Source organism: Fusarium redolens (assembly GCF_020744475.1).
Source record: "Fusarium redolens strain MPI-CAGE-AT-0023 chromosome Unknown BKA55scaffold_5, whole genome shotgun sequence".
Classification (NCBI taxonomy): Eukaryota; Fungi; Ascomycota; class Sordariomycetes; order Hypocreales; family Nectriaceae; genus Fusarium; species Fusarium redolens.
In genome coordinates, this window is record NW_025763668.1 from 2202980 (window position 1) to 2229788 (window position 26809).

Genomic DNA, 26809 nt, shown 5'->3' on the forward strand with positions numbered 1-26809 from the left:
CTTCTTTCTTCTCTTTTCCTTTTACGTACTCTACCTTGTATTGTACCTATTGCTGCGCTGTACTGCACTGCACCCTCACGCGCAAAAAAAGACTCCGTCGCGAAATCAGCCGTTCGATTTCCATTGTCAGCGTCATTGCTTCGGCTCGACTCCTCTTTTTTTCCACGTCGACCTACCTTGCTCTTTCCTCTCACAGGATACGAGCTATTGCCGTCGACTCCGCCGCCGCCTGCCAACCTTACCTTGTCTTTTGCCGCTAGGCTACCAGAATTCAAAGGAGCTACCAATATAAGATCGCGACCCCCCGCCTTCTAATCCAATTTCGCAACTGCGCGACGCGCCTCCATTCCTACGTATCCACCTCTCAATCTCCATCGCGCATCAACACCACGTCGACTCGCGATAATCCTCAACTTAGCATTTTCACGTGCGCATTATTATTTCATGTCGCGACGAGTCAACTAAGCTAGACTTGTATTGACGCGCCTTTATCGCGAACAGCCATTATGGCTTCGCCAACACCCGATACGACCGCTCCCGCAAACGAGAATACGTCGCGCGATGTCACAGCAGAGAAGGAACAAAAGTCCGAAGTCAACGGGTAAGTTGCCCCTCAGTTCTGATGGCACGCTGTTTTTTGCCTGTGCCATCGTGTGCCGTTAGGCTGTGATGCATCGCGCAAACGCGTACACAATTTCTCAGCACTTTCTGACATGTTTATCAGGCATGCGACACCTGAGAAGCCAAAGGACACGCCTGAATCTGCGCCTGTTAATGGCAACAAAGCGGACGATCATCCAGTCGAGAACGGTGTCAACAAGGACGTAGAGATGACAGAGGCGCGTGATGAGAAGAACCCCGCTCAAGAACCTTCAACAGACGAAAAGAACGATCCCAAGTCTGAAGGCGATGATCAGACAAAGGAGACTGGCGATTCCAAATCTGTGGAGGAGCCTAAGGCTGTGGAGGGCTCCAAGCCTACAGAGGAGGATGTCGATATGACGGATGCTGTGCCTGCAGAGAAGCCCGTTGAAGATGCGACCGAAAAAGAGTCCAAGGACATCGATATGGCGGATAAGCCTGCAAATACTCCTGAAAAGGTCGAGGGAACAGACAATAAGGCACCCGCTTCCTCCAACGATACCGCAGCTCCCGCCGAAGAGGCTGAAGTCCAACCTACCAGCCTGTCTCAGTTGGCTATCGATACCAAGGAAGCCGATGCCCCTAAACCTTCCACCGAGGTGTCCATGCAGGATGCGCCCGTTGGGGACACTTCCGTCAGCTCTAAGGTAGCCCGCGAACGTGAGGATGATGCCACAGATGAGCCTGCCCCAAAGCGAGCCAAGACCGAACCTAAATCAGAAGAACCCGCCGACGCTATGTCCACTGCCTCCAAGGCCGAAGCGACTTCTGCTGAGTCGGCTCCTGATAAGGAGGTTTCTCGTTTCGCTGGTCTTACCAGATGGAATGAGAACGACTTCAAGAACCAAACGCTCACCCCTTTTCAACGACGCGAGTTTCGCAAGGTGCTGGGACGCGTGAAGAAGACAAAGGCTGGTGGCCACTTCAAGGACTCCGTCCCCAAGATGTGGCCTCAACTCGCTGAGAGTTACTTGGCCAAGATCGAGAAGCCTATGGACCTTTCCGAGATTGACCGAACCCTGCGTGATATTAACGGTGCTTATGTTACGGTTGGCGATTTTCAGAATGACCTAGTTCTCATGTATGACAACACGCGCAACTTCAATGGAACTCTCCATGATGTTACTGCTGCTGCGTTCAATGCCATTCGAAGCATCTGGGAAGAAGTTGCCACTATTCCACAAGAAGAGGCAGTCAAACCCAAGCAGGTACCCAAGCCCAAGCCTCCCCGCGAGTCGCGCATCAGCACTCTTGGTGATTCTGTTGCTCGCAAGCCATCTGTTGGACCTGGCGTTAGTCCCGCCGCCGAAAGCGTGTCGTCAAAGCCGCGGCTTGGATCTCAAGAAGCCAATACCGCTGCTACTGAACTGCGCCGTGCCTCATCTGCCACTGAGGGTGACCGTCCCAAACGAACTGTCCGTGCTCCTAAATCAAAGGATATCGACTACACCACCAAGCCTTCGCGAAAGAAGCTCAAGCCTGAGCTGCAGTTTTCTGAAGAGGTTCTGAACGATTTGATGAGCCCCAAGAACCATGCCATCAACAACTGGTTCATGGAACCAGTTGATGCCGAGGGGCTCAATATTCCCCATTACTATTCCATCATCAAGAAGCCTATGGATCTTGGAAAGGTGTCCCGCATGCTGAAGAATGGCGACATTACCAACATCAAGGATTTTGACAAGAATGTGCGGCTGATCTTTTCCAATTGTTATACCTTCAATGGTAGTGTTGACCAAGGCAATACTGTGTCATTTGTGGCCTCTCAATTGGAGGACTATTACAACAGTTTGATGAAGGACAAGGACAATTGGCTGGCCAGACACGCCAAGGTACATGCTCCTGCTGCTTCCCACGGTAGCGACGAGGAAGATGAGGACGAGGATGCTGATGGCGATGAGGTGGCAGCTCCTCCAAGTGCTGACCACAATAAGGAAGTGCGGGACCTGGAGGCTAAGCTGAGAGAGGAGAGTGAGAAGCTCACCGACCTTTTGTGTGCCGATTCCCCCAATGAGAGCATGGTTGCGATGCAGAAGAGTATCGTTAACCTCGTACAAGAAAGTCTTCTCAAGGCGAAACAGGCTCTCAGTGCGCACCGCTCGAAGCATCCCGACAAGCCCGCTAAGAAGGCCAGTAAGCCGAGCAAGCCCAAGCCCAGTGGATCTGCCCCTCGCAAACCCAGTGGAAATGTGGCAAATCCTAAGAAGCCCAGTGGCACCAAGAAAGCTGTGAAGAAGACTCTCAGTGCCGCGGATAAGGACGCTATTGCTTCTGCCATCAATGATCTTGATGGTGCACAGCTTGACCGTGCTATCGATATAATCAAGCGAGACACAGGCCAGAATGTAAGTTGACCAGTAGCGGTCGTGATAGTGACAACGTACTAACGACCCTGTAGGAGAATACCGACGGAGAGCTCGAGCTAGATATCGACCAGCTGAGCAATGAGGCACTGCTCAAACTCTGGGAACTCTGTAAGAAAGTGTTACCGGGGTTCGGAAAGGACACCAACGTGCCATCCTCTCCAGAAGTGACCCGAGCAGCGCCGCCTAAGCATACGAAGGCATCGTCGACATCGGCGAAGCCCAAAAAGAATAAACCCATGAGTGCCCGCGAACAAGAGGAGCGGATTGCGCAGCTTCGTGATCTGAGTAACTTGTACCGGCCGGGCCAGGAGCCTGGCGATAACCAACCTGTGTTGCAGGCTCCCACTCCTACGGCCGAGTCCAGTGATGAATCGGACTCGGAGGAGGAGTAGACATGACGGCGGGTTGAAGGATGGATTGTATGAGTTGTATGACTTTTTGGGAGCTTGGATGTTTCGTCGACCGGAGAGCATCAGCCACCATTATACCCAGCCGCATGGCTACACCAGGTGTCATGCTTGCTCAAAGGGGTGACGTGGTGTGCTTGACCAATACTCGAGCATGCCGCCTCGGATGAGGCAGACATAACCAAGCCTGATGAATCGATAATGAAGACGTCGTCATAGTTCTTAGCGAACATGGACATTGGGATCAACAGGGAGTACCTGGCGCAAAGAGGCATAGGGCGATATGATAATAGCTGGCTTTCTGGCGCGAGAAAGCATCGAGTTGGCTTGATGAGGATTTGTGGGGGCAAGGCCATAGTTTTGGGGAGATACCCTGGCTGAGGAGAATCGGTAACGCATGGTTGCTTGGTACTATGCGCCAAGGTGAAGTTGGATGGCAGCGGGCATCCGAGCCGCTTGTCGGTAATGTGTGGCTTTAGATGTAACCATAGCGATAAGAAACTTTGTTATCCCATTGAGCTGTGGTCGCGTACTGTGATGTACATGTTGGAGCAGTTATGATTGAATGCTGCTGGGCGCTGGCCGGGGCGACTGGAACGACTCGAGGTTGATTGAATGTTCGTTGGGCGCGTAGAGGTCGATCTCTCCGTGTTATTTGGAAGCCATCTTATAGTGGCGCAAACCATTCTCGTGGGACATGTCCGTGTGCTATGATGGCAAACTTGTGTCTTTGATTGCGAAGCCACGGTGACTGCAATTGCCTCGGACTTCCGAACGATGGTTTCGGTAATGAAAACGTGGCATTTCGCAGGAAAGGTTTCTGTGGTCGAGTTTATAATCATCAACTCAGTTGTAGTGCAGAAGTTGAGTGTCGTTTGTGTTGGTCTTTTGTGTAAGGTATCCGAGCTTGGTGACGCTTCTGAGGCGGCAAGAGCGTCGACTTTGAACCAGAAAGACATGAAAATAAAATACTCCACCAAAATAGAAAGAAAAGCATAGGGGTCGAGGAATGGGAGTGAATCAGAGAGGTTGTGATGTGGGAGACGAGGTATCAGTGATGGGCTGAACGCAGTGGGAGAATGTCATGATAGGTAGGGAATAGATATGCCAATACGAAAAGATCTGGGAATGGTGCAAGTCATGCCGAAACTGGAGACAAGCTATAAAACTTCCAATATAGTCTCGTACTTACGAGTATAATGCAGAGAAATGGCCATCAGTGCATATCAAACAAGTGCTCTGCTTCTGTCGGCGTGAAGCAGAGTCCGTCTGATGTGTCAAGGCGGGGTTGGAGAAGGTCAGCAGACAAAGAGGAGAAGTACGTACCATTATGATAACAAACCAACTATAGCTCATCATACTGGCAGGTACGGGTAGTTATTTGTCTGAGATTCAAGTCGTAAAATGAAGTATTCGTCGTCGATGATTTTATCGCTGGTAGGTTTTTTCTTTGCTGGTTGAAATTTGGGGGGAGTAAGGTGGACTTTTTTGGTGGGCTGACGGGGAGGGAGGAGTACTGTTCGGGAAGGAACCTCGCCTCGCCAAACGGCAAACAGTGTGTGTGATATTGGTGCTGGGAGACTGACTACCCTGGACAAGACTTTAGACTCTAGAATTTGGTGACCAACACTGATAAACATCGCTAAGGAAAACGATGTGATAGTCTTCGGAAGTCAAATGAACTGGGATTGGTTTGTACACACAAATGCCTTACATCTTCGACATTCGTTACTGGGTAGTGATTCTTGGATAGCCACTACTGGGGCGGAGACGCTCATTTATCGCTTGAACTTGTAACGATGCGATTAAATTGTATGAAACTATTGTAATTAGCAGAGGGTGTAACAACATAAACTACCTAGGGGAGGCAAGAAAACTTAGGACCTAGATCCTAAGCGACAAAAATATTTAGGTAAAGTAGTATAAGCCTAGGGAGACTCTTTAATGAGTTTATTTTGACATCCTATCTCAAGGTCTGAAGTTTTCCTGCTCCCTAGGGACTACCTAATTACCTGGTTGTATACTTAGACGATATGCAAAGCTCAAGTAACAGCACCTTCAATTCATAATGAACCAACATCTTCAGGTTGCATTACCACTACACGTCAGACTCCATCGGCACAGGAATCTCTCTCCTCAACCTCTTCTGAATCTCCTCCAAGTCATCCTCATTCTCCTTCGTGATAAATCCCTTCCTGGCCAAGAAATCAATCATGACAGGACACACATTCGGCTTGAACTCTCCCGCCAACATACGCTGTAACACCTCTCCACACTCCATCAGCACAAACTCCTCCACTTCGTCATCTCCTGGTCTAGGAACAACATCCTTCGGCATCTCTAGATCGAATACGTAGATATTATCTGAGTGAAATAGCTTTGAATTCGGGCTGATGTTCGCCAGCGTTATCGCTCCCGCGGGTTCAACGCTCGATGAGACGAGATCTGGTGGAAGACAAGCTTCTTCGGTAGATTCAGCTTTGATACACGCAAGTGGTGTATCGCTGGCTTTGACACCACCAGCGACAGTACTATCCAGAAGACCAGGGTAACTGAAGAGGTGACGACTTCGTCTCGCGACCCAAATCTTTATTTCGCCATCATCACCACGCACATACCCCGTCAAATGAGCACCCCTCGTCGCAATGCCAAACAACGGAGCAGCGAATCTCTCAACCTGTACAAAGCTCCTTGCACCGACTATACGAAAGTACTCACTGTGTTCCTTGTGCAAAATAGGAAACAGATCATCGTCAATGGCTTTATCAACGGCTTCTTGAAACGCAGCATTTGCGTGCTCTGTAAGTGTTGAGCCAGATGGGGGGTTGCTTAGTGTGACGGTGCGGTTGTCGTGGTCGATAGTGAAGGATGTGGGCCATGGCATTAGGGAGACTGTGGCGGGGAGGATGAAGCCATGAGGGCGAGGGTCGGGCGATAGAAAGAGACGGTAGTAGGGGGTGTAGTTTGTTTCAAAGTCCAAAGGAGCACTGGAGGTGTTAGCTTTGTGGGAGATTTGTGAAGAGGGAGAGGACTCACTTGTCAATGGCGGTGATGAGATCGAGCAGTTTGAGGTCTGATGGAGGTGTCATGATGGTGGGGGTGGGGTGAAGACACCTCTGTTGATACATGAAATGGGCTGAGTGCTTGAACGGTCTTGTTGTTGAAGAGGTTGGAATGGGATCAAGATAAAGAGTCGACGAGAGTGGAGATGCATCTAATTCTGACCGGACAAGTTGGCCAATGTGAATGGAGAGTTGAACCACAACCTCCTACGACTGTTTGTTTGTATCTTCAAACGAGAAATATCAGCAAGCGAAACCATGTTTTTTATTTGTCTATTCCTTTCGTAACCACATACCCATCCTGATCTATATCTTAGAGCCTCTATCAAGTCTTGACTCTTTAGCCTCAGCCCTGTATCGCAACATCCAGCTCTAGATCTATTCTTCTCCTTGTCCTTCCTCATCCTCCCCAAACAACTCCTCCATATTCATAGCCTCAAGCGTATTCTCCAGTACTCTTCTACACCTCGCTCTATAATCCAACGCCAACTGCTGATTCCTTGTCAAATCACCTCCGCCCACAACCTCCACGTCCGTCTCAAGCAACCTCTCCAGCTCCTGCATGACCTTGTGCTGGATGATGGCCGCCGTTTGCTGAAGGAATATTCGTCCGTCTTCACTGACTTGACCACTGAAGAACTTCTCCTGCTGCTCTTGCTCGGAGCCCTCGCTGATAAGTGTCGAGCGTTGTTGGGGCGGTGCGAGCGTGCAGAAGATGTCCCAGACCATATCGTGCTGAACATGTTGAAAGGCTCCCAGAATAGGGGTACCGTGGTTGAGCTGGACGGTTTGTTTTGAGCGTGCGAGGAGGGAGCTTGCGTGACGGATGGGTTGTAGAGAGATGTAATACTCCTCTGTAGCCTCACCCTGAGCAGGCTGTCGTTTCCGCACATGAACGTAGTCATTATGTAGCTCTTCCGTCTCCGGTAACATGAAACCGTAACCAAGTAGTAGCTCAGCGTTTGTCTTCATACTGTAGTTGTTGAAGACCTGCTCCCCAGCCTGATACGCCTTTTCAACCTTGAGACTGCAGCCATTGGTCCTCTCATTGCGTTCCCATTCCACCTTGGTAGTCATATCGTGGTTTCCTACATCAAACAGCGGCATGAGAACAGAAAAGTCGTCTAGCTTAACACCTTCAGGAAGACGCTGCTGATCCTCTGGCCCGAGAACAAGACTGGGCCGAAAGCTTCTGCTTGAGAAGATACTGTATGCCCATTGGTACAAAGGCAAAGTGAACTGTTTGAGAAGCTCAGGCTCCCATGCTTCAGCAGTCAAAAGATCATGCGCCGTCTTGAACTCTCTCTTTACATTGGCTCTTATGCTCGTAACGCCAACCTCGATATTGGTTCCCTCAAATAACTCTGCATCCTCATCTGGCCAAAATGGCGGAAGAGACCATGAATCATGGTCATCAGGCTGCGGTAAAGCCTGTATATACGGCCCCCAGAAAGACTCTCCCTTCAAAAGGAAGTGCTTGATGAGAACAAAACGGCCAATGACATGCGGTGGTGTTTGCGCCAAGAACCCCGCGGGGAAAGGTTTAGGGTCATCACGACCAGGAAGAGTGTTGAGATATGAAAGCGTAAGAGACGAGGGGATGCTGACGATTGTGTCAAAGGGCGCTGTAGTGGCTTTTGCGCGGAATGATAAGCCTGTCTCGGGCAAGTGAGTGACTTCAACTGAAGGATTGATCGTTGCGCCGTGAGAATTTGCCCATTTTACTAGGGCTGACGCATGTTCTGAAGAAGTCATCTTGAGATTGTTTGAGTGTGAAAGAGTGAAGGTTGAAGAATTGTTGATGTTTGTGCCCCACCTTGAAAAGTGGAAGGGCAAGCCATCTTCAAGTGACGTATTGAAGATCATAAATGGTCATAATAATCAAGACATTTTGTTGAAACAAGTAAAATTATAAATCAGATGCTCTGTAAGTGAACTTCGGCTCGTTTGCAAAGTATCTATTTCTTCAAGTTTCCCAGCCCAATAGAGAATTGTATATAAATGAAGATAGAAAAGCCGGGACAGCCTTTTAATCATCCTCATGAGTCTAGACAAAGAAATGAGTTTCTCATACTTCTTCGCATTACATTATCGTGGACCGTAAAATACTATAGAGGATTATGCATTACAGTTTATGGTCTAACTAGCCATCTTCAGATCATCTCGAAAGAAGTTGGCGTTATGAATACATTGATTGAAGCGACCGTACCCTGAACATTCTCACAAAAGGTATAATGTCTAGCATTCATACCTATACGTACCTTCTCAGATAAGCCCTATGGTTCTCTTCCTGATCCTCCTGAAAACAGGAACAGCATCTCTCCCACTCCCAACCCACTTAACAACATCCTTACCAAGATCCAGCCCCTTAACCTCATTCATCTTGGCAATCTCATCAGCCGCAAACCCATAAAACAACTTCAGGTGATCATCTCCCTCCCCCAAATCATCAATAGTCAATCTAAGTTGCTCATTCATAAGAACGATACTAGTAATCTTCATATGTTTATGGTGCGTCTCACTAGAGAGCTTCTCGTTCAGAATTTTCTTCCAGAGTCTTACTGCTTGGCGTGCTTTCTCGTGGATTACCCACCAGGGTGAATGCACGTCTTCGAGGGGGTCATTGGGCCATTGGAGCCAGGGGACTTTGATGGCGATGATGGAGTGGTCATTGGAGTTGTCGAAGGAACGGTAGCAGCAGACGCCTTCGGGGTTGGGCCACTGGAAGCTTAGATAGGAGCTCATTTTGGAGTGTTTACTTAACTTGTGCGTATTAAAGTATTATCTTGTGGTGTTGAAACGTATTTGGAACTGTATTACTTGGTCTATGATTCCAAAGTCAAGGTAATGGGCAGTGGTTTTATATGTGCTATATGAGCTATCGTATCGCGTAGTCGTTTCTAGGCTTTCAATTCATGGTATTTGTTCTGAAGGCTGAAAGTGAGAAAGCAATGGCTGAACATGTTGTGTTTGTGTGTGTGTCCGCGGTCGCCTCTCATGTGCAAAGATTCGAGACGAACAAAGGAGTAGGCCAACTAGCAAACAATGCTGAATTCGAGAACAAGCCCGACGCAGAGTCTAGATAAGATTCAATGACTTAAGCCAATTAAAGGTGAACCAAAAACTATGAAGCCAGCCACAGGGGCCAAACGTACAACGTCACCAGTTGTCACTTCATCAAATAAGGACACAGAGGGGAACCAAGATCAACTCAGTCGATAAATATATATATGCACATTTTCTAGCCCATGTCTCACGTATAACTCCACGAAATCAAAGCCCTAGTGAAACTCGGCCTCAACTCTTCCATACCTCACTCCATCGACCTTCAACTCAAAACCCAAGCCCGCACTCTCAACCCTCATCTCCAGTGTAAAATCCAAATTATCGAACTCAACGCCCCTCGTCGTCGTCAATCTCGTAAACAAACTCCTAGGAACGGCGTTGAGATCTGTGGTAAGGGTACACACGTGGATCAGGTCGCGAGTGTATGCTGCGGGTGGTTCGTCCGCGTCGCATGCTATGAGATCGTCGGTGACGATGAGGGATTGGCCGGGACGGAAGTTACGTGTGTAGTGGAATGCAATGGGTGCAAGTGGTGATAGAGCTTCACCCTGTGATGTGTTAGAAGATGTGAATGAGTTCACTAAAGGGAGAGACCCACCTTGGCAATATGCCATTGCATCCGGTCAGAGACCATCCAGCGCTCCCATAGAGGAGACCAGTATCGCTCACTGACCGAATGCTTATCCTCATCATATACAGTAGCATACGATGTACCATAGTGCATTCTCGACTTACGAGAAATAACCATGTTGCCTTCCAATCCTCGTAAGACAGCACCTCGCACAACCGCTGTCCAAGCATACACAGGCTGCATTACTTCAATGGAACCCGTCTCCTGTGTAGAATTGGCATTGGCGTGTGTAGGCCTCTCGCTATACGGCGGTGGAGCAGCGCTTGTGAAGTGGTTCTTGAGTCGACGATATAGGTAATCGCTCTGACCAAAACCTCCCACTAGCACAATGCCGGAGACAATGCCTCCCTTGGAGCGAAGACCTGTGACTTGGCCCTGAACAAGGTCGCAGACCTCTTTGACTACAGGCTCGAAGATGTCCTTGACTTGTTCTGCAGTCATGACGAGGAAGCCCGAGTCCAGCCCAGCCTCTTCGTCATCAGGAAGACCAGGGAAGCTAGAAAGGTCAGCAATGTCAAGATAGAGACGTTTGATGTACGTACGGAACGTTGACTTCTTGGTGCTCATCCTCATTGAAGTTTCGCTTCACGAACTCCTCAAAGTATCGAAGACCCATTTGCCATGTCTTGCCCTTCTTAGCCTTCATCTCGTCAAACCGCGTCTGACCAAGACGACCTCTAACATGTTCTTCAAATCGGTAGTTCAAGAAAGCACTTCCACACAATCCTCCTGTCCCAACCGCAGACTCTTCTACACGGAGCGGCTTGAGGGAAATAATTTTATATGCGATTAAACTGCGGATTGTTAGCGTCTTGCTATAGAACGGGACTGGCTCAACTCACTCGACAGTACCACCTCCAGCATCACAAACAATAAAATTATCACCAACATTCAGATGATTCGGCTGAATTGCTTTAAGCGTATACACAGCCGCAGCCTCAGGCTCACTAATCATCTGAATCTCCGACCTCAACCCCATACCCGCTCTCTCCGCAGCCTGCAACGTAGTATTCTTTGCAGCATCACTCCAAACAGCCGGACAAGTGAGCACAAACTCAACCTTTGTCGACGCCATAAACGACTCGCCATACCTACGGGTGAGCGTATCCATAGTGTGCTTGTAAATCTGAGTTAAGTAGTCGCTTACTGCGTCGACGACATTCTTGTTGAAACGCTTGAGTTGTGCAGCTGTGTCCAGAGGGCTGACGTAGAAGGGAAGTTTTTGAGAACGGTCTAGGAAGAGCTTGATACAGCGCAGACGTGACTCCTCGGGCTTGAACTGGAAACCCCATTTTACTGTAGGTTCAGTGCCTTGTGGTGCATTGGGTGGAAAGTCGTAGGCAATCTCAGTTGGGACTTTATCCGATGTGATACCATTGCCGCCAGGCCATGTCTTGATGATTTCTATATCATCAGGGGTAGAAGTGTAAACAGCAGCAACACTACCAACATTAGCTTCATCTTCTCTCTAAGCTTGAGTACTCACCCTGAGAACGTGGTTCCAAAATCAACACCCACAATCAAGCGATCATTCAGAGGTGTCTGCTCCCTCACCAATTCCCTAACAGGACCATTGATAGCCTCCGTGGAGCTTGGCGGGGTATAACTGTTGAAGTAATTATTACGACTGTCCCGATTTCGCTGACTGCTTGTGCTAGGTCGCATTGGCAGATTGAGACTCATGATGGGCTGATTGATAGTGATGGTGATAAAGGTTCGAGTTTCTCAGTTAGATGCTCATCCATTAGTCCATGAATCCTTCAGCCAACACTGAATTTACCCCTCCCCTGCGTAAGATATCCTGTCCAGCCTTTGGTGGGATGATGGTGAGTGATCAAAAAGAAGCGATATTCAAGAAAATGAGATGATCCAGTGAGATCCAAGTTCGTGAGATGTTTAGATTATCCACGGGTAAGATCGTCGCAAAGTTCTCGGCTTTCTCAAAGTCCGTCCAACATGAATCAGTTGATTCGATGGTCGCTTCGTGTGAAACGTCTATCGTTACGGTTCTTCGACAAGAGGAACAAACACTTAAAAATTCGCCAATGACCCCAGGAGATAAAGAGAGTCCTTGACACGTTTTAAAGAGATACAGAGATCGTCTCCGTTCTGTAATAGTCACCGCTCGTCGTCAGTTTTTGGCTTGGCTTACCAGGACAGGTGAGTGCTGCCTAAGGTAAGCGTCGTGATATTCGTCTAGCCGGCCACGTGACCTTGATCGATCACTTTCATCCATTCTCACCAACAACTCAACTCAGCTCTCACTTGAGTTGCATTGTTTGTTTGTTGCATTGTTTCATCGTTTCACAAAGATCTCATTCAGATTCATCTTACAAATCTCAATGTCATTGATCACATTGTGGTTCGCAACAATGACACCCTAACGGTCACTCGTGCGAACTAAAGTAATATTATAAAGTCTAAGAGATTTGCTTATTCCCATCCCAGCTTAATATTGTGCAAATAATACCATGAATGTCACTACTCAAGCCACCTCATCTCCTGTCTCTCAATCTCTAATTTGGCTGCCTCCCCTCTTTCTACAAATGTTGCCTCATCATTCTGACTTGATCCCCCACTACTAAAGGGAGGCAGAAACCTTCTTATCGATTTAATGAGACCGCCAACATTCTCGATGAAGCCCACGATGCTTAGTTCACATAGGCCATTGGGCAGTCGAAGCAGATATCGCATAGAGCACATGAAACAGTAATTGTTTTGATATTTTGTTGATTAACCCCATGGTCCCTCCTCATACCAAGGCATCCCTTCTCCTGTTACCGGGGCGTGTAAAATTATATATACTTTGATCATAAAATTGCAAACTGCTTTGTCTGGCATCCTGGCCGGCGAAAAACTCCATCTATGGTTTGACAGTCTCCCAATGCATTGACAAAAATGATGGAGAATAATGAAATGCTCGCTGACATTTTTTACATGCTTCAATAAGCAAACGATAGCTCTGGCCGTCACTCTGTCCGTCTCCTTAGGGAGCGTCCTGTTTGACCCTTTTTTGTCCATTCAAGCAAAGATAACCCAAGGATATGACAAAGAAAATGGCCGGTCATATTCAGCCCAAGCACCTCAGACTCCCTTCCACCCTTCTTATATAGTAGTGAGACAAAGGAAAGAAATTGATTGAGTGGTATGTGTATGGTATTGCTTCAAGCAGATTGCTGCGGCTGCGCTCGCCTGTGGTCTATAGGGGGTATTTGATACTCAAGGTATAAAAACGAAGAAGAGCAAACGGTTCAAAAAGTGAGAGATGGCGAAGAGGTAATAGTAATAATAATGTGCAGAAGGAGGCATAAGATTGCGGCCGGGTATTTGGTGTAAAGTTGAGTGCTGAATCGAAGGGAGGAATAAAGTATGTATAGTCAAGCCAGTATGCCCAAAAATCAAACGGATCGCCCACGTTACAACAATGATAAAAAGATCAGAAAAGGGTTGCATATCTCAACCCAAACACCCAAACACCATGACCATGCGAGTCGATATCAATAACTTTTTCCACGCCACTGGATGTAATCGTAACACTATGTCAAGATAAGAAACTTAGAAGCGACTGCCAGCAGCCCAGATGCTAGCGGCTGCCGATGCTGCCCATTCGCTCTCTTCATATGGCGGCGTGGGCCACTTGTACTGGTTATCAGTCTTCTTGTTGAGATCCAGTGGCTTGGGAGTAACAGCCTCGTGACCATCAGCAAACAGGACCTGGTTACCGTTGGCTGAGGGCGAGGGTGTAGGGTATGGGTTCATCAACCCAATGTTGCTAGCCGATTGACGCAGAGGCTTATTCTGGTTCTGCTCCATGCGTTTGATGGCCCTTTGAGTTGAAGTCAAAGCCTCATCCAGAAGCTCGTCTTCCTCATCAGGAGCCTCATATTGGTGCACGCCATGTGTCGCTTGGGCTCTCCTTGTTCGACTGGAGACGGGCCCACCGCGAGCAGCACCGATCAAGTTATCTACTGACCGGGCTTGGTGTTGAGGAAGCGAGTGATGTCGCTTGAGGGTGCTGGTAGGCGAGATCTGGTGACTGGGCGGAACGGGAGGTCGCGAATCGAGGTTGTTCTGAACATCTCGGAGGGCCTTGTCCAGGGATTCGTAGACCTCGGATTTAGGAATGGGAGCCTGTTGTTGCGATTGGTCAATAACCATGGACGACCGGTTGCTAGCCCAAGGGCCACATCCAACCTGGGCCTCCAGGTCGTCGTCATAGGCGGGTGAGACGGGGGTCTGATGTCGTCCCGAGAACCGCCGCGCACGCTTTCGGAGATGTGAAAAGAAGCTCTCCTTCTGTCCACTCGGAGGGGAGGCGAGGCCAGAATTCCCATTGAGTGCCCTTTCTGCCTGTTGCCGATGCATTTCTGTGTAGTTGTTTGTGCTTGAAGCGACAGAGAGCTGTCGGCCAAGTTTCTTGGTCTTCCCCTGGCCATGTCCATTAGCGTAAGAGTCGTCGTATGCGTTGTTGGCGCGGGCATTTACAGCATCAGGGATCGGCGAGATCGGTCGCGCAGTGGGAAGAATAGGCATGGGCGCTACGTTCGATGGGCCATTCGTCCATGTGGTCCTCTTTCCGGCAGCCGGGCGAACCTTTCCAGTGGATGCCTCAACAGCCGATGAAGCATGTACAGGTGCGGGTCGAGGGGCAGTGGAATCCTTTGTCTGGGCCTGCATGGTAGCCAGGTCGGTGCTCTCAGAACGCCCGATTAGAGACTTGCGGAACCAAGATTGCTTCACAGAGGTGGGTGTAGTAGTAGCAGCCTCCTTGCTGCTTCGGCTGAGGTCAGACTGCTTGCGTCCAAGAATTCGAGAGGCAGAAGACTTGGGTCGCATGGGATCAACGGCATCGGCAAAATACTCGTGAGCAAGAGCCTGTGATGATGTTGGGCGGTTCTTGGGATCCCACATTAAGCACCAAGTAACGAACTGGCTCAGGGCGGTGGGCCATTGTGGTGTTTGCAGAATGGTGTCCATGGCATGAGGAGCCATCTTGGGAAATGAGAAGCCAAGCTTGCCAGCGAGTCTGGTTCCCTCACGCCAATCTCCTCCACCAACGCGGTTACCGGACTTGTTGTACCAATTACCAGGGCTGCCCATAATTTCACAAACTCGCCAAACTTGATCAACCTCGTTTCCACCAGGAAACAAGGGCTTCAGTGTAGCGATCTCAACAGCCATGGCACCAACAGCCCAAATATCGACAGGTGCGGAGTATTCTCCAGCTCGTAGAAGAACTTCGGGAGCTCGATACCATCTTGTTGATACGTAGGTAGTGTAGGGAAGCTTTGAGTGTGTCTCTCGGGCAAGGCCGAAATCGGCGATCTTGACGGTGTATGTGGGTGGTGTTGAAGGAGGAGTAACGAGAGCTGAGTATCGGCGGAAGGTGTTGCCAGATTCATTGTGGCCGGAAGTAGTGACGAGAATGTTTTCGGGCTTGATGTCGCGGTGGAAAAAGTGGTGAGAGTGAATGTGTTCGAGACCTTGCATGATCTGGAAAAGAATGCTCTTGACGCTTGCGTTATCGAGACACTTGTGGTCGCGAGCCTTCATCAGTTGGTAGAGGTTGCCCTCCATGTACTCCATGGCGATATGCAGCTTCTTGGTGTAGGGGTCCAAGAAGATGTCGAGAGCGGGAACAAGGTGAGGATGTTGAGGGAGGGTGCGAAGGAAGACGACCTCGCGGAGTTCCAAACATGGTGCTAGCGACTCGAAGCTCTTCTTCATTGTCTTGATAGCGACCTGCAGAAATGGTTACGGGAGCTGTCACACAAGAGGATGCACATCGCATTGACTTACCACTGTACCTCGGCGAGCAACATTGGCACCGGCCGTCCGAACTCTACCCAGAACGACACTGCCAAAGCTTCCATCGCCAATCTCCTTCAATACTTCAAATCGATCCTCGAGGGCAAGCTGTTGACCAGATACACCCCGATGGGTCAAATCGTTTTGAACAGTCATCATGTCGGTTGTGATCGAGGGACTCTATTTCGGGTGCAGTGTGACACGCGAATGAGTTGGGGTCCTGGGGGTACGATGTTATTCGGAGGGTCCCCGAATTGGACGACAGCGAAGTGAATATACCTAATCGGATCCAAAAACAAGAAGCTCTCTCAAAGAGCTAGAAATCGTTTTACCGGAGCATTCAGATCGGACAAGTTGATTTTGGAAAACGACGGCGAATGAGCGTGGGACCTGAAAGTGGATGTGTGTGGCAGCGAGCGTGTGCAATTGTATAGCAATATAGCAATGTTGGTCCCTGAAGCAATTTACTCGCGGTAGTAGTAGCACTGTTAATCGGATTGAGGGGATGTGGCGGCGGTAAAGGTAACGAAGTTGATGATTGATGAGTGAATGGAACTGAACAATGGGAGGTCGAGAAAGAGGGAACGGGACGTAAGTGTTTAGAATTAATCGAGACGACGATGGATGAGAATAAACGTCAATCAAGGAGATGAGATCTCGCCAGAGGGTCCAGGTTCCAGAAGAGCAAAAGGAGTGACTTGAAGTGAGGGTGATTGCAGAAGTGGATAAGGTCGATATTAACGAAAAGGAGAGCGAAAGAAAGCTCTTGTCAAGGGGCCAGGGGGGGAGTGGCTTGAATTGAATTGAACTGAACCTGCCGATCGGGGCAGGATCCTCAGGCCACTAGCGAATACGTTAAGGCAAGGTAACTCAGTTGCTCTGCTCCCCAAAAGAGAGAGGGCCCCAGCGAAGAGTTTCCCGCTCTATCTCTAGTGTGATTAATGCGAAGGATGCTTGAATAATGACCGGGGGGTTATTGGTTCAGCGATTGTTGCGCGATGTCAATAGATGTTGTTTATTGTCATTGTCATTATTGAATAAGTCAGAAGAGGGGAAGAAGAAGAAAAGAGAGAGAAATGCAGGTGAGCTGAACATGAGGTGAGCCCTGACGTGGTAGTCTAAAAGTCCAGGGAGACAAGATAGAGCGAACAACCAACCTATACTGAAGCAAGCCAAGTTCCCCCCAGAAAAGTCCAAAAGGAACCAAAAGCCAGAGTCAGTAGTACCAGAGGCGTCGACAGGTGAGACGAGAAGGGGGCGTGAAAAAGACCAAAAGATGTGGGCGTGTCGTGATATCCGTCAACAGCCAAAGTGAGTGGAGTGCAGGGATGCCGTGGAAAAAGAAGCAATGGAGACTTTGCTCTGTCCAGGGTTCACCAACGGGAAAGGAGGTCAAGTCCAAGTACTTGCGAGCTGCAGGCGGGACCTTGCAGGAACTTTGTGTGCTGTAGAAAGGTGGCTGGGTAAAAAGGTATCCATGTCACCAACCAGCTGTAGATTTTTGGCCAACGTATGTCACTGTACGCTACAGCTTCTGTACTCTCCACTCTAAAATGCGCCCCCCTCCCTGTCGAAGAAATGGAAAACCCAGCTCAACAGCGACACTTTCAGTTCAGTTCAGGCTTTATTCGCCAAGATCCGGGTACGTACCCGTGCTCCGGTCAGGGCACTTACGCACCCCAGGCAGCCCTGAAAGAGACCTGAGGGCAAAGCACTGTGAGAGCCCGCACTGAGAGGAGAAAAGGCCCATGGCAGCGGGAGCAGACTGGGCTGGCGGGGAGCAGACGGGAGCCCTTCAGAAGCTCTGGAGAGCGACCTGCTAACGAAGCCTTATGAACCTAGTTGGAGTCACGGCGCCCTACGGTACTGGTACATCATTTCGTGCTGAGCTCAAGCCGCAAGTCAGAGTACAGATTCACAGCCATCCCATGCACAAATAAGCATAAGCATGCTGTTCAACCTTGGTATTCTGCAAAAGATGGGCAAAGGGAGGAAGAACCCCATCAGAGAGATTATCAGATCGGAGACAGCGACACGCGAAATTCCCAATCTCAGGATAAGATGTCAAACTGTCGTAGACAAGCGAAGAATGAAACTAGGATTCAAGAGCAACCGCACAATATCCAATGGGTGTGCAAGGTTCTGAGAAATGGATCAGTTGAAGACTTCCTAGGGAGGGTCAGAAGAGTCAGAAGAGCACACCAAAGAACCTTAGGGTGTCTTTTTCATGGTGTCGTGTGGCCCTCTCAACTCTGGCTGCCCACTGATATGGGCCAGAATGCCCAACGTGAAAAGTGGCAGACGGCGAATGATATGACACTACAAAGATCACGGGTGGTTTACTCCAGTTGGCTCTTGTTCTTGGAAATAAGGGTCAGTCTACCGCGGTCCCAGATAAATGGAAACGACTCTCATAACCTCGCTAGCACTGAAGAAAATGGATGACAGAACAATTGGGGACCAACGAAACCTAGGGCCACCGGGGGAAGCTCCCCTGGCCCCCCTAGAAGCTTTCTAGGATTGGATTTTGGACCAGCCATGACGGCGTCGCAGACATCGACCATTTATTTGCCGACCTTGACTGTGACTTTTTGTGCCTGAGGTGCGATCATAATCAGAGTCACAATCACGGGGATCAAAGAGATGAGCATCCTAGTGTCCAAACCCAACCTCAATCTCGTGGTGCGGCGGGACCGTTCAATGTTTTCCCGTGTTTTATTTCTTTTTTGGGGCATGGCTCTCCGACCTGCAAATTGTCGCAATCTGTGACGGTACCCCCAAATAAGACGTTACCAACCGCGGCAGCAGATCACGATTGATAGGCCCCGGGAGATGAGCAATCCAGCCTGTCTTGTCTCCCAGGACCACCACTCTCATGCCTCAAACAAAGATTAACGGCGCGGGTGAATAATTTATTGGTATCACAATGCTGTGTTTCCCCGCAGGCAGTAATTTGGCATTCAATGAGCCAAGCAAAATGGTAAAATTGGCACACGGTTTGAGCGCCAGACGCGTGGGTTTTTGGGCAGACGCGTTTTCTTACTCGCTACACGCGCTCGCTCTGCCGCCTCAGCCTCGGCCGATTCTCGTGGCCTCGCGCCACAGCACCCTGGACTGCGTATTGAAGATTGGCCGCTGTACAACTGCAACTTATCTATCAATAGTTCAGATGAATGGCGCAGTCAAGCAGGTCTTTCCTGCAAGAACCTTCAACTCGTATCGAGCATCCAGGTTCATACCTAATCTTTAACTACTCAAGTGGCGCTCTTGTCAAATTCCATTCGCAAGAGCCTACAGAAGGCCCTTTCGCGTCCTGGCACTGTCTCGGGGTCGCATGAACTGGCTTCTCGGCTTTGCCCCTCGTTCATCCCCAAACCTTAGGTTCCTACTCCAGGGCCCTCGTGGGCTAATTGGTACGTGCGGGAGGCCGTCGTCCAACAGCCGGGGGCATTAATCAAACAGCCAGCCTAGCCTTGGGCGCTTTTCCTTCCGCTGGGACGTGCCCTGGGATTAATGCTCACAGGGGCCTGGAGGGCAAAAAGAAAAGGGGGAGGGGATAGGAGAGGGGAATATCGACGAGGGGTATCGTGGCCGTTGAAGTGACGAAACACGCTGGAGAATCACTTTAACACGCTTGGGAATCACAAAGGGCTTTGCTGAAGCTGTGACAAGAGGGCAAGCAATGCAGCTTCACGATATTGATGTGATGGAAACAAGGAACAGCTTTTTCCGAAACGTGCGGATCCTTGTCACACACGTGTACAAATCCGTTGGTAGTGCGAATTATGCAACGCCATTCAGGGCATAACTGGGCATAAGACGCCACCCGGGTTTTTAGCCGTTTGAGCTGAAGGTTCTGTTCTGTCCCATCTTTCGGCCTTTCATAGTCGATCATCTCAATTTGTGAGCCCTAAAGTGGTTCCTGGAAACTCCAGCCTTTGTTTGTGCAGTATGATCGATACACATGGTGTCATCGTGCCTGATCAACGTGTAAGCAGGTTTGTTCAGTGGTCGTAACGTCATCTAGATACAAATATCACATATCAGAGGATGTCACTAACATCAGGGTCGTCCCGATCTATTGTCTGGCTGGCATAAGCCAGAGAGTGTTCAGTATGCCGAGAAATGTTCGATCAAGGGTCCAAGAAAACTTGAGAATTCCATTATCCATGCGAGATTGATCCTTTCTCAAGCAAGATTGGGTGCTTCTTTTCTCAGTATCATTCTGATCCATCCCATCCCACCGGTCCTCGAGCTAACGTCCGGGGTGTGGGGCCGTCTGCCAGGGGCCAGTCGCCGGACCGTAACTCGACAGGGCCCGGCCAATTTCACACTGGCCGTTAATTACCAAACATCCGCCTGCCAGGTACAGTGTAGCCCGTACGGGTTCTTTTTCATGCCTAATTGTGGGTGACTGGCCTTCCATTCGGTACTTTCCAGAAAGCTGCTGCAGTTACCAATCGTCCAGGTACCACTTCACTCCATCCCCATTGTTTGAAACCCCTGGGCTACACCAAGACTCGCACTCGTGAAATCCAGTCTTCTGTGTCCATATCCACGATTGCACCGTGCATTGCTAATTCCTACTCGGGGCACGTTTCCCGATCCTGGACTCGTCTGTCTGTCACGATGCTGCAGGATCGACCCAATGCAAAGGACACACGCCCGGGGAACGGAGATTGCCTGCAACAAATTTATAGGCGAGCTTGTCACGATGATACCGTACGGTAGCATTTCCGGGTTCACCGGTGTTGTGGAATAATCTAGCAGACCTTCTCGAAGGAAAGGTTATCCTGGCCCAACAGACTGGACGACCTAGGCGTCGATCCATCTCGCAGCGCAGTGCAGCGGTCGTGAATGATTGTCGTACCCATTGATGTTCCCCCTCCATTTCCCCTCTCGTTGCTTTTTGATTATCTCACGCAGTGAGCGGTATATTGGATGCCTCCCTCGGTGTTGGTCTCGTTATCAATACCGCGGCTTAAAACGCGGCAAGACTTCAGAGCCGTTGGACACGCACGATTGTGCACCAGCCTTGAATCATGGAGCCGGTCATAATGGCCAAGTACATAGATAACGATAGTTATGAAGGTTAGGCCTTAATTGTCTCGAGGAGAGCAGGCGGGGTGAACTCTGATGCGATTGTCCCTGCATTCTCAACCCAGTCGATCACTCAATCAATCAAAGCTCTAGCTGGCGTATCGCTTCGTAACCGGCTATGCGCTGCCACGACCCAAGGCTATGTGTGCCCAGGAGTTCCCTGCGCGACACGTTTGTCACTTGAGCGACCGAATGCACAGATGATAGATGATGCAAGTAAGCCAGTGCCTAAGATCTCTGGCGGGCCCGTTCACTCAGTTCCCAGCCCGACCTTTTGAAGGGACCTCCGATGGTGGCTGAGGTTGAAGGGATCATGATTTCTATTTCAGAGAAGACCCTGTGAACGGCCTGCCGTGGGATATGGCCTGCATGATGGCCCTTGACGCCCAAACGCAGCACGCACAGATGGAGGCTGGTGAGCAATGGCTTTTCTGAAACGAAGACTTGCTTTTGGGTCTGGTTTATAACCGGTACTAAGCTTTCAACTTGCTATGAGGTACGGAGTAGAACTGTGCCTGAACGTGATGTGCCGTGCCGTGTCTGAAAGAGTGTGCCTCGATCCTATCGATTTAGCTCCAACATTGTCGTCATTACACCGTTTCTTCTCTAACATCCTGCCATTAAGTTGAAAGAGTGTGTCTGTACCTGTTTGAGTAGCTCGGCTCATGTCATCACCGTCATCAGCCATGAAACCTTTGCTGCCATCTCTTCTCTGCAGTGCTGACTCTCTGCCCTGTCTGTTTAACAAATCAATTGGTTGAAGATCGCGATCAAGCCTGCGCCACAAGAGCAATGCCTGCACCATTATTCGTATTCCCAGCCCTCGTCTATTCTGGTCTCAATGCCTCACTTTCGCTTTTCCTGCCACCTCTTTCGCTTCTAAAGGCCTAGCCAGCCTTGAGACCAACTGACCTAAGGATTTTCATCAATTGACATTTGTGGAGTGCAGGCGCAAAAGGGTTCTTCCCGATGGGACGCCCCGTGTTGCTCCACTGAAGCCTCGAGCCCGTTGGTCTTCTCTAGCGTCTGCACCATCAACAGTAAAGTGATCTCAGAAGGTCCGAGAATCTAGGAACGATGCATGAGTAATCAACTTTTGGTGATCGGCATCGTCTGAGAAAACTCGTCAGTTGTCAAAAAAGAAAATTCTTAACAACGGTTCCGGCATTGGAAAGGGGCTTTTGATCCTGAGGTTGAGACTCAAAGCTCGGCTACAGTGCAGTTATGGACCCATGCTCCGTCACCGCATTGTCGGGTTCACTTTTGACGTGTTCCGCTTGTCCTGAGAGACCATGACCGACTGAGCCTTGCGTTGCTCTCGATGATCCGCCAACCGGGACCTGAGCTGGCAATTCCGTATTGGCCGGGTTTAATGCAAGCTTTTCCTTTGCGTGGAATTGGACGAATGTGGCGATGTCTGTTCATCCTGAGAGCTATGGTAGTCGATCTTAGCCCGCTTCGGTCGACTGTCACAGCGGCATCACTCATGGTGAAGTCATTGATCAGTGCTGTTACTGACACACGACCATTGGACACGAAGCGCGTTGTCTTGTCGATCTATTTTGTTTTCTTCATACTGTATCCAGGACCCAGTGATGCTCATCGCAACCGATGCTCGCTCGGTGGATCGACAACAGCTTATCGTGGAGCACGGATTCAGGGACCAGCTGTTTCCAACGGGCGGGTTATCTCCAGAGCGCCGGTCTCTCTCAGAGGTCTTGCTACCAGTCTTGTTTCAATGAAGAGCGCCAACATCTTGTTTTCTCATGGCTGAGAGCTTGTCACGCCGTTTTGGACATCTAACTTCAGCCCAGTGCTGAGGCTTGCACAAGCGTGAGTCAAAAGGTTGCCTACCCCAGATCCTTTGGCCAAGATGAGTATCGTCCACATGGGATCGACCTGATCTGGAAGACCTCCAACCTGTATCGGTAAGGGCGTCTTTTTGCAGTCTAGGCCTGACCTGGTCGTTTCTCTAGAGCAAGTCTATCGATGGTGGATTTGAGAAGATGGATGAAGCCTGCTACCGTAGATGGGTCGTTCGCCAAGCGTAACCTGACGATGGATACCAGTTTCTACCGTAGACACACCGTTAGCAACGAATAGTCCATGGGTATCTCAGTAGCTTGACACGTCTGTTGAAATCACTGCAGCAACATGGCATGACCCCCAGCATGTTGAAAAACTGATGCTTGCTTCTCGGCTGGGGCGGTCACTTGCATGTTCCCGTCCAGCCACGCCATGAAGGCCAATAGCTTCTCCGAGGCGCAGGGTAGATGCAGAATTATCTTGCCAGAAACTGTTAGATACTGCAGTCCTTTTGCAGTTTTCTGGATGTCTGCAGTAAGCATGATTACGCTCGGATGCCGAGATGGTTATGCCAATCATACAGCGCGGTACACTTGTTGATCTGAGCATCTCTAGCCATCGAAGACGTACACAGTCCGCAGACAACGCACAGCCTTATCGTGATCAGAGTAACTGTAAATCGGCAAGCTCGTGGGCATGCCAGCTGATCGTCTGGGGTTTGGGCAGCGAGCTAACTCAACGCTATGTACGGTTCCGCTTGAGCGGTGAAGGCTTCATTCGATTTTCTGTAGGGTAGATGGCGGTGAAAATGTCGGAAGCGACTGGGCATCATGTCAGCCCTGTATTTGTCTCTGAAATAGGAAGCTTGGATAAAGAATTTGACATGCATGGCTGTTTCGCTTCTGGGGACAGTTTGATAGATGTCGATGAGATGGAGAGAGGGTGTAGGGTGTAATTAGGATGATGATTCCCATGTGGCAGATGAACATTGCATGTGGGCCGGTGTTGAGCCTCATCCATCTTCAACTTCCTCAATCATCACCAGCTTACATCCAATATAAGCTGATACATTTCTTGTCATAATGATATGTGAAACTTACGTACTCAACCTGTATTTAGTGTGACTTTAATTGCAATGCAGACATGTATGTTCTCAGTATTGATGTATCAGTGCATGGACTGTAAAGGGGGTTGATGGCTACGGGATGCTGCATATAAACACCAACAAGGCAATTGTAAGGCACTGCCAGTTTCTACGTGGCCCTCACCAATGAAGTGTCAATTCAATCTGAGTTGTGAGCATTGGTGATTTTAAATCACCTGGTTCCATGTGATATGGGCTCCAACCTCTTGGCAAACCGATAATGATATATACAGGATGGGTTGTTTGATCTGATGTTGCTGAACCAGCTGCAGCAACTCACTTGCTCAAACATACAGAGCAATATTCAGAAACAGGATTGTTTCTTCTCACCCCCCCTTTCAACCATACAAGACGTTATCTAGATAGCTTTTCAACTTTAAATAGCAGTAATTTAAACAGTTAGACCCCTATAACAGGCCGACATAATAGTGGTCCAAAATCAGAAAAATGTTTGTCTGCTCAGAAAAAGGAAGTGTATACTTGATAAGAATTGCCCTGCCAAAATGTGAACTGGTGAGGCTTGAAAGTGCGTGCTTGGGGTTGTAGTTATGAACCTGAGGCAAGAAGAGCAAACAGGCACTCCCCAAACACTGCCACTGCCACTACCCGCCTGCAAGCTATTGTTCATTATTGATAACTGAGGGAAGTGATTCACTGCCACTGAAGCCGCTACGAGAGAGTGCCAATAAATATCCCCTAAACGCACGAGCCTCGCACCTTCCTTGCTTCTCCTCAACACTCAACCCTCAACATCATCGGATTTCTTCCCTTGATCCGATATCAGCCTTACAAAGGGATCCCCTATTCTACTATCTTATTTATTTCTAATATCAGCAACTGGGGCTGCTGAATTTGCCGAGTGTCAGTTTTGTTATTTGCTGACCTGAAACAGTCGGCAGGAGCGCACACAGCCCAAGCATCCCTCTAACACTCTTCTATCATTTGCCCACTCGCAGCTGAAATCATCCGTAAACACAGCAAGCATATCATCTGCACCAGAATCCCAAGTTGAATATTCTCTCTATTGCCTCCTTTCAAAAATCGACATGCCCAACAAGAACAAAGGGGGCTACAAGCCGTGAGTTTGCCCATCAACATCAGAGTTAAACATAGCTAACGGAACTGATATATAGTCAAGCCTACGCGGCTGCGACGACTCAGTAACATCGCCCCTTATCCTGTATGTATTCGCGCTCGACTTGCTAATCTTGTCAGGTTCCGTTGCGCTTCAGGTGAAGAGTGGAAGCCCTTGGACATGTTCTCCAAAGCTCAACAGAGGAACACCCGCTACTTGATAGATGCCGGTAGAAAGGTTGATCCTGCAAACACTGGAATGATCTGCAAGGAACATAACCAAGCTCCCGCTTTGGAGCATTGGTGCATCGGCTGCCTCCGGACACTACCATATGATGCCTTCTCCCTGAACCAGCGCAGACTTGAGGATTGGGTAAGGATTTTTCAGAGCTATGGAGTCAATATTTAACTAATGTGAAATAGCGCTGTACTCAATGTGTTGGGTGGGATACAGTCGCAGAGCCATCAGTGGTCCCGATCCCCAAAGCCACGGGTCATGTCTCCGTAGAAGAAGAAGAGATGATGAGCCAAGGTTACCATGCGCCTATCGAGGTTGCCCAATTCTTTGATGATGACGATCTCCCCGGAGTAAGCAATAGACATAAGGAGATCGAATAGAAATCACTAACATGAGACAGGCACCGATTACTTCACCCGAGTCACTTGGCTTGGACCCAACCAACGAGGACGACAACAAAGTCTTCAACGAAGTCGTCAGAGGCTCATCTCAGACAGTTCATACATCTGCAACTCGGACTTTTGCGTCGACAACATCCAGTGTTGCCGGCGATAACATGTCAACGACTTCCAGCCGCGCTACACTTCCCCCTCATCTCCAGAAAATGCTGCCGGAGCGTCTCGCAAGCTTGTCTATTGACGAAGACTCTGTATCCTCGAGCTCAAAGGTCGTTCTTCCCCAAGTCTCTCAAAAGGCAAAGGAGTTCCCTCCCCACCTTCGCGGCCTGAAAATAACCCAGCGAGCTGCCACCTCAAGCACCACTGGTAGTGTTTCGACTGCAACAACTGTCCGCAAGGACCAGGAGGAGGCCGCCGCCGCTCGCAAGATCACTTTCAATGCGTGGGACTCCATGGGTCAGAGACACACTGCCTCCAAGAACCCCACGGTCATGTCCAGCTCAGCATCTGAAGTATCAACTACCGAAGAAAGCTACCAGGGTGCTAAGATCGCGGACGGCTGGGATGACATCCCTCCTATGAAGGAGGTCCCAACCCGAAGTGGAAGTCAGTGGCCCAAGCACAGTGAAGTAAGTATACTGAATCAATAAGGCTTTGATCTCAGACTGACTCTTGATACAGGGTCGTATCTCACAGGCCGACCTCAGAAAGCAGCAACAGGCCAACTTCCACACCAACAACAAGTGGAAGAAGACAAACGATGTAGGTGCACTCGTGGCAAGCAATGTCTTATTATCTGACTCTCTCCTTAGCGCTACTTCACTCAACCTAACATCATGGACCAAGCGGAGGACTCGCCCGGACCTCAGCACTCCGGCCGCTCCATCCAGAGTCGCAACAACTTCAACATGTTTGACGCCTTGAGCAACTAGAAGGCCGTCATGCAGCACAACCCAAATTTGTTTCTTTGACTGAGACTCCCGACTAGTCTCTTTAGTCTCTTACTTTTTTGGTCTTGTTTTTGCGATCGCCACGGGATAGGGGAAACTGGTTGCTTTATTCGCCCT

General features: G+C 49.3%; 8 protein-coding genes across 8 annotated transcripts; 2 read left to right on the forward strand and 6 right to left on the reverse strand.

The window, feature by feature from the left end:
- Positions 1-506: 506 nt before the first annotated feature.
- BKA55DRAFT_592356 (uncharacterized protein) lies at positions 507-3400 on the forward strand (the record flags this gene model as incomplete). Its single annotated transcript, XM_046195380.1, has 3 exons — positions 507-601; positions 725-2987; positions 3041-3400. The coding sequence occupies 3 exons, from the start codon at positions 507-509 to the stop codon at positions 3398-3400; spliced, it is 2718 nt and encodes a 905-aa protein (XP_046052358.1).
- A 40-nt stretch (positions 3401-3440) lies between these two features.
- On the reverse strand, positions 3441-4572 carry BKA55DRAFT_303098 (uncharacterized protein). Its single transcript, XM_046185605.1, has 2 exons — positions 3949-4572; positions 3441-3888 (listed from the first exon to the last, which is right to left on the reverse strand). The coding sequence occupies exons 1-2, from the start codon at positions 4372-4374 to the stop codon at positions 3481-3483; spliced, it is 834 nt and encodes a 277-aa protein (XP_046052359.1). The 5' UTR covers positions 4375-4572; the 3' UTR covers positions 3441-3480.
- An 817-nt stretch (positions 4573-5389) lies between these two features.
- On the reverse strand, positions 5390-6737 carry BKA55DRAFT_562942 (uncharacterized protein). Its single transcript, XM_046192345.1, has 2 exons — positions 6452-6737; positions 5390-6402 (listed from the first exon to the last, which is right to left on the reverse strand). Exons 1-2 carry the CDS (start codon positions 6541-6543, stop codon positions 5514-5516), a joined length of 981 nt encoding a protein of 326 aa, XP_046052360.1. The 5' UTR covers positions 6544-6737; the 3' UTR covers positions 5390-5513.
- BKA55DRAFT_562945 (uncharacterized protein) lies at positions 6738-8262 on the reverse strand. The gene has a single exon (XM_046192346.1). It carries the CDS (start codon positions 8230-8232, stop codon positions 6856-6858), a length of 1377 nt encoding a protein of 458 aa, XP_046052361.1. The 5' UTR covers positions 8233-8262; the 3' UTR covers positions 6738-6855.
- A 530-nt stretch (positions 8263-8792) lies between these two features.
- Positions 8793-9442, reverse strand: BKA55DRAFT_562946 (uncharacterized protein). Its single transcript, XM_046192347.1, has 2 exons — positions 8970-9442; positions 8793-8901 (listed from the first exon to the last, which is right to left on the reverse strand). Exons 1-2 carry the CDS (start codon positions 9220-9222, stop codon positions 8873-8875), a joined length of 282 nt encoding a protein of 93 aa, XP_046052362.1. The 5' UTR covers positions 9223-9442; the 3' UTR covers positions 8793-8872.
- A 209-nt stretch (positions 9443-9651) lies between these two features.
- On the reverse strand, positions 9652-12318 carry BKA55DRAFT_562948 (uncharacterized protein). The gene is made up of 5 exons (XM_046192348.1): positions 11661-12318; positions 11017-11616; positions 10717-10968; positions 10142-10670; positions 9652-10091 (listed from the first exon to the last, which is right to left on the reverse strand). The coding sequence occupies exons 1-5, from the start codon at positions 11855-11857 to the stop codon at positions 9759-9761; spliced, it is 1911 nt and encodes a 636-aa protein (XP_046052363.1). The 5' UTR covers positions 11858-12318; the 3' UTR covers positions 9652-9758.
- Positions 12319-13618: 1300 nt separating this feature from the next.
- On the reverse strand, positions 13619-16552 carry BKA55DRAFT_303180 (kinase-like domain-containing protein). Its single transcript, XM_046185606.1, has 3 exons — positions 15974-16552; positions 14660-15916; positions 13619-14602 (listed from the first exon to the last, which is right to left on the reverse strand). The coding sequence occupies exons 1-3, from the start codon at positions 16139-16141 to the stop codon at positions 13730-13732; spliced, it is 2298 nt and encodes a 765-aa protein (XP_046052364.1). The 5' UTR covers positions 16142-16552; the 3' UTR covers positions 13619-13729.
- Positions 16553-25078: 8526 nt separating this feature from the next.
- BKA55DRAFT_506795 (uncharacterized protein) lies at positions 25079-26674 on the forward strand (the record flags this gene model as incomplete). Its single annotated transcript, XM_046187295.1, has 7 exons — positions 25079-25110; positions 25171-25212; positions 25248-25479; positions 25530-25694; positions 25745-26371; positions 26439-26504; positions 26555-26674. The coding sequence occupies 7 exons, from the start codon at positions 25079-25081 to the stop codon at positions 26672-26674; spliced, it is 1284 nt and encodes a 427-aa protein (XP_046052365.1).
- Between the last annotated feature and the right edge of the window lie 135 nt (positions 26675-26809).

Excerpts from the sequence above, each read along its gene's own strand:
- BKA55DRAFT_303180 (XM_046185606.1), bottom strand. The coding sequence starts at position 16,141 with ATGATGACTGTTCAAAACGATTTGACCCATCGGGGTGTATCTGGTCAA. Across the intron at positions 15,917-15,973 it reads TTGCTCGCCGAGGTACAGTG|GTCGCTATCAAGACAATGAA; the intron begins GTAAGTCAATGC and ends CCATTTCTGCAG. Across the intron at positions 14,603-14,659 it reads TCTCGCCGATCCCTGATGCT|GGGAAGACCAAGAAACTTGG; the intron begins GTAAATGCCCGC and ends GGACATGGCCAG.
- BKA55DRAFT_303098 (XM_046185605.1), bottom strand. The coding sequence starts at position 4,374 with ATGTCTTTCTGGTTCAAAGTCGACGCTCTTGCCGCCTCAGAAGCGTCA. Across the intron at positions 3,889-3,948 it reads GCTCCAACATGTACATCACA|CCACACATTACCGACAAGCG; the intron begins GTACGCGACCAC and ends TTACATCTAAAG.
- BKA55DRAFT_562946 (XM_046192347.1), bottom strand. The coding sequence starts at position 9,222 with ATGAGCTCCTATCTAAGCTTCCAGTGGCCCAACCCCGAAGGCGTCTGC. Across the intron at positions 8,902-8,969 it reads CCATAAACATATGAAGATTA|CTGAAGTTGTTTTATGGGTT; the intron begins CTAGTATCGTTC and ends GGAGATGATCAC.
- BKA55DRAFT_562948 (XM_046192348.1), bottom strand. The coding sequence starts at position 11,857 with ATGAGTCTCAATCTGCCAATGCGACCTAGCACAAGCAGTCAGCGAAAT. Across the intron at positions 11,617-11,660 it reads TTTGGAACCACGTTCTCAGG|TGTTGCTGCTGTTTACACTT; the intron begins GTGAGTACTCAA and ends TAATGTTGGTAG. Across the intron at positions 10,092-10,141 it reads TGCAATGGCATATTGCCAAG|GGTGAAGCTCTATCACCACT; the intron begins GTGGGTCTCTCC and ends AACACATCACAG.
- BKA55DRAFT_562942 (XM_046192345.1), bottom strand. The coding sequence starts at position 6,543 with ATGTATCAACAGAGGTGTCTTCACCCCACCCCCACCATCATGACACCT. Across the intron at positions 6,403-6,451 it reads CTCATCACCGCCATTGACAA|TGCTCCTTTGGACTTTGAAA; the intron begins GTGAGTCCTCTC and ends TAACACCTCCAG.
- BKA55DRAFT_562945 (XM_046192346.1), bottom strand. The coding sequence starts at position 8,232 with ATGACTTCTTCAGAACATGCGTCAGCCCTAGTAAAATGGGCAAATTCT.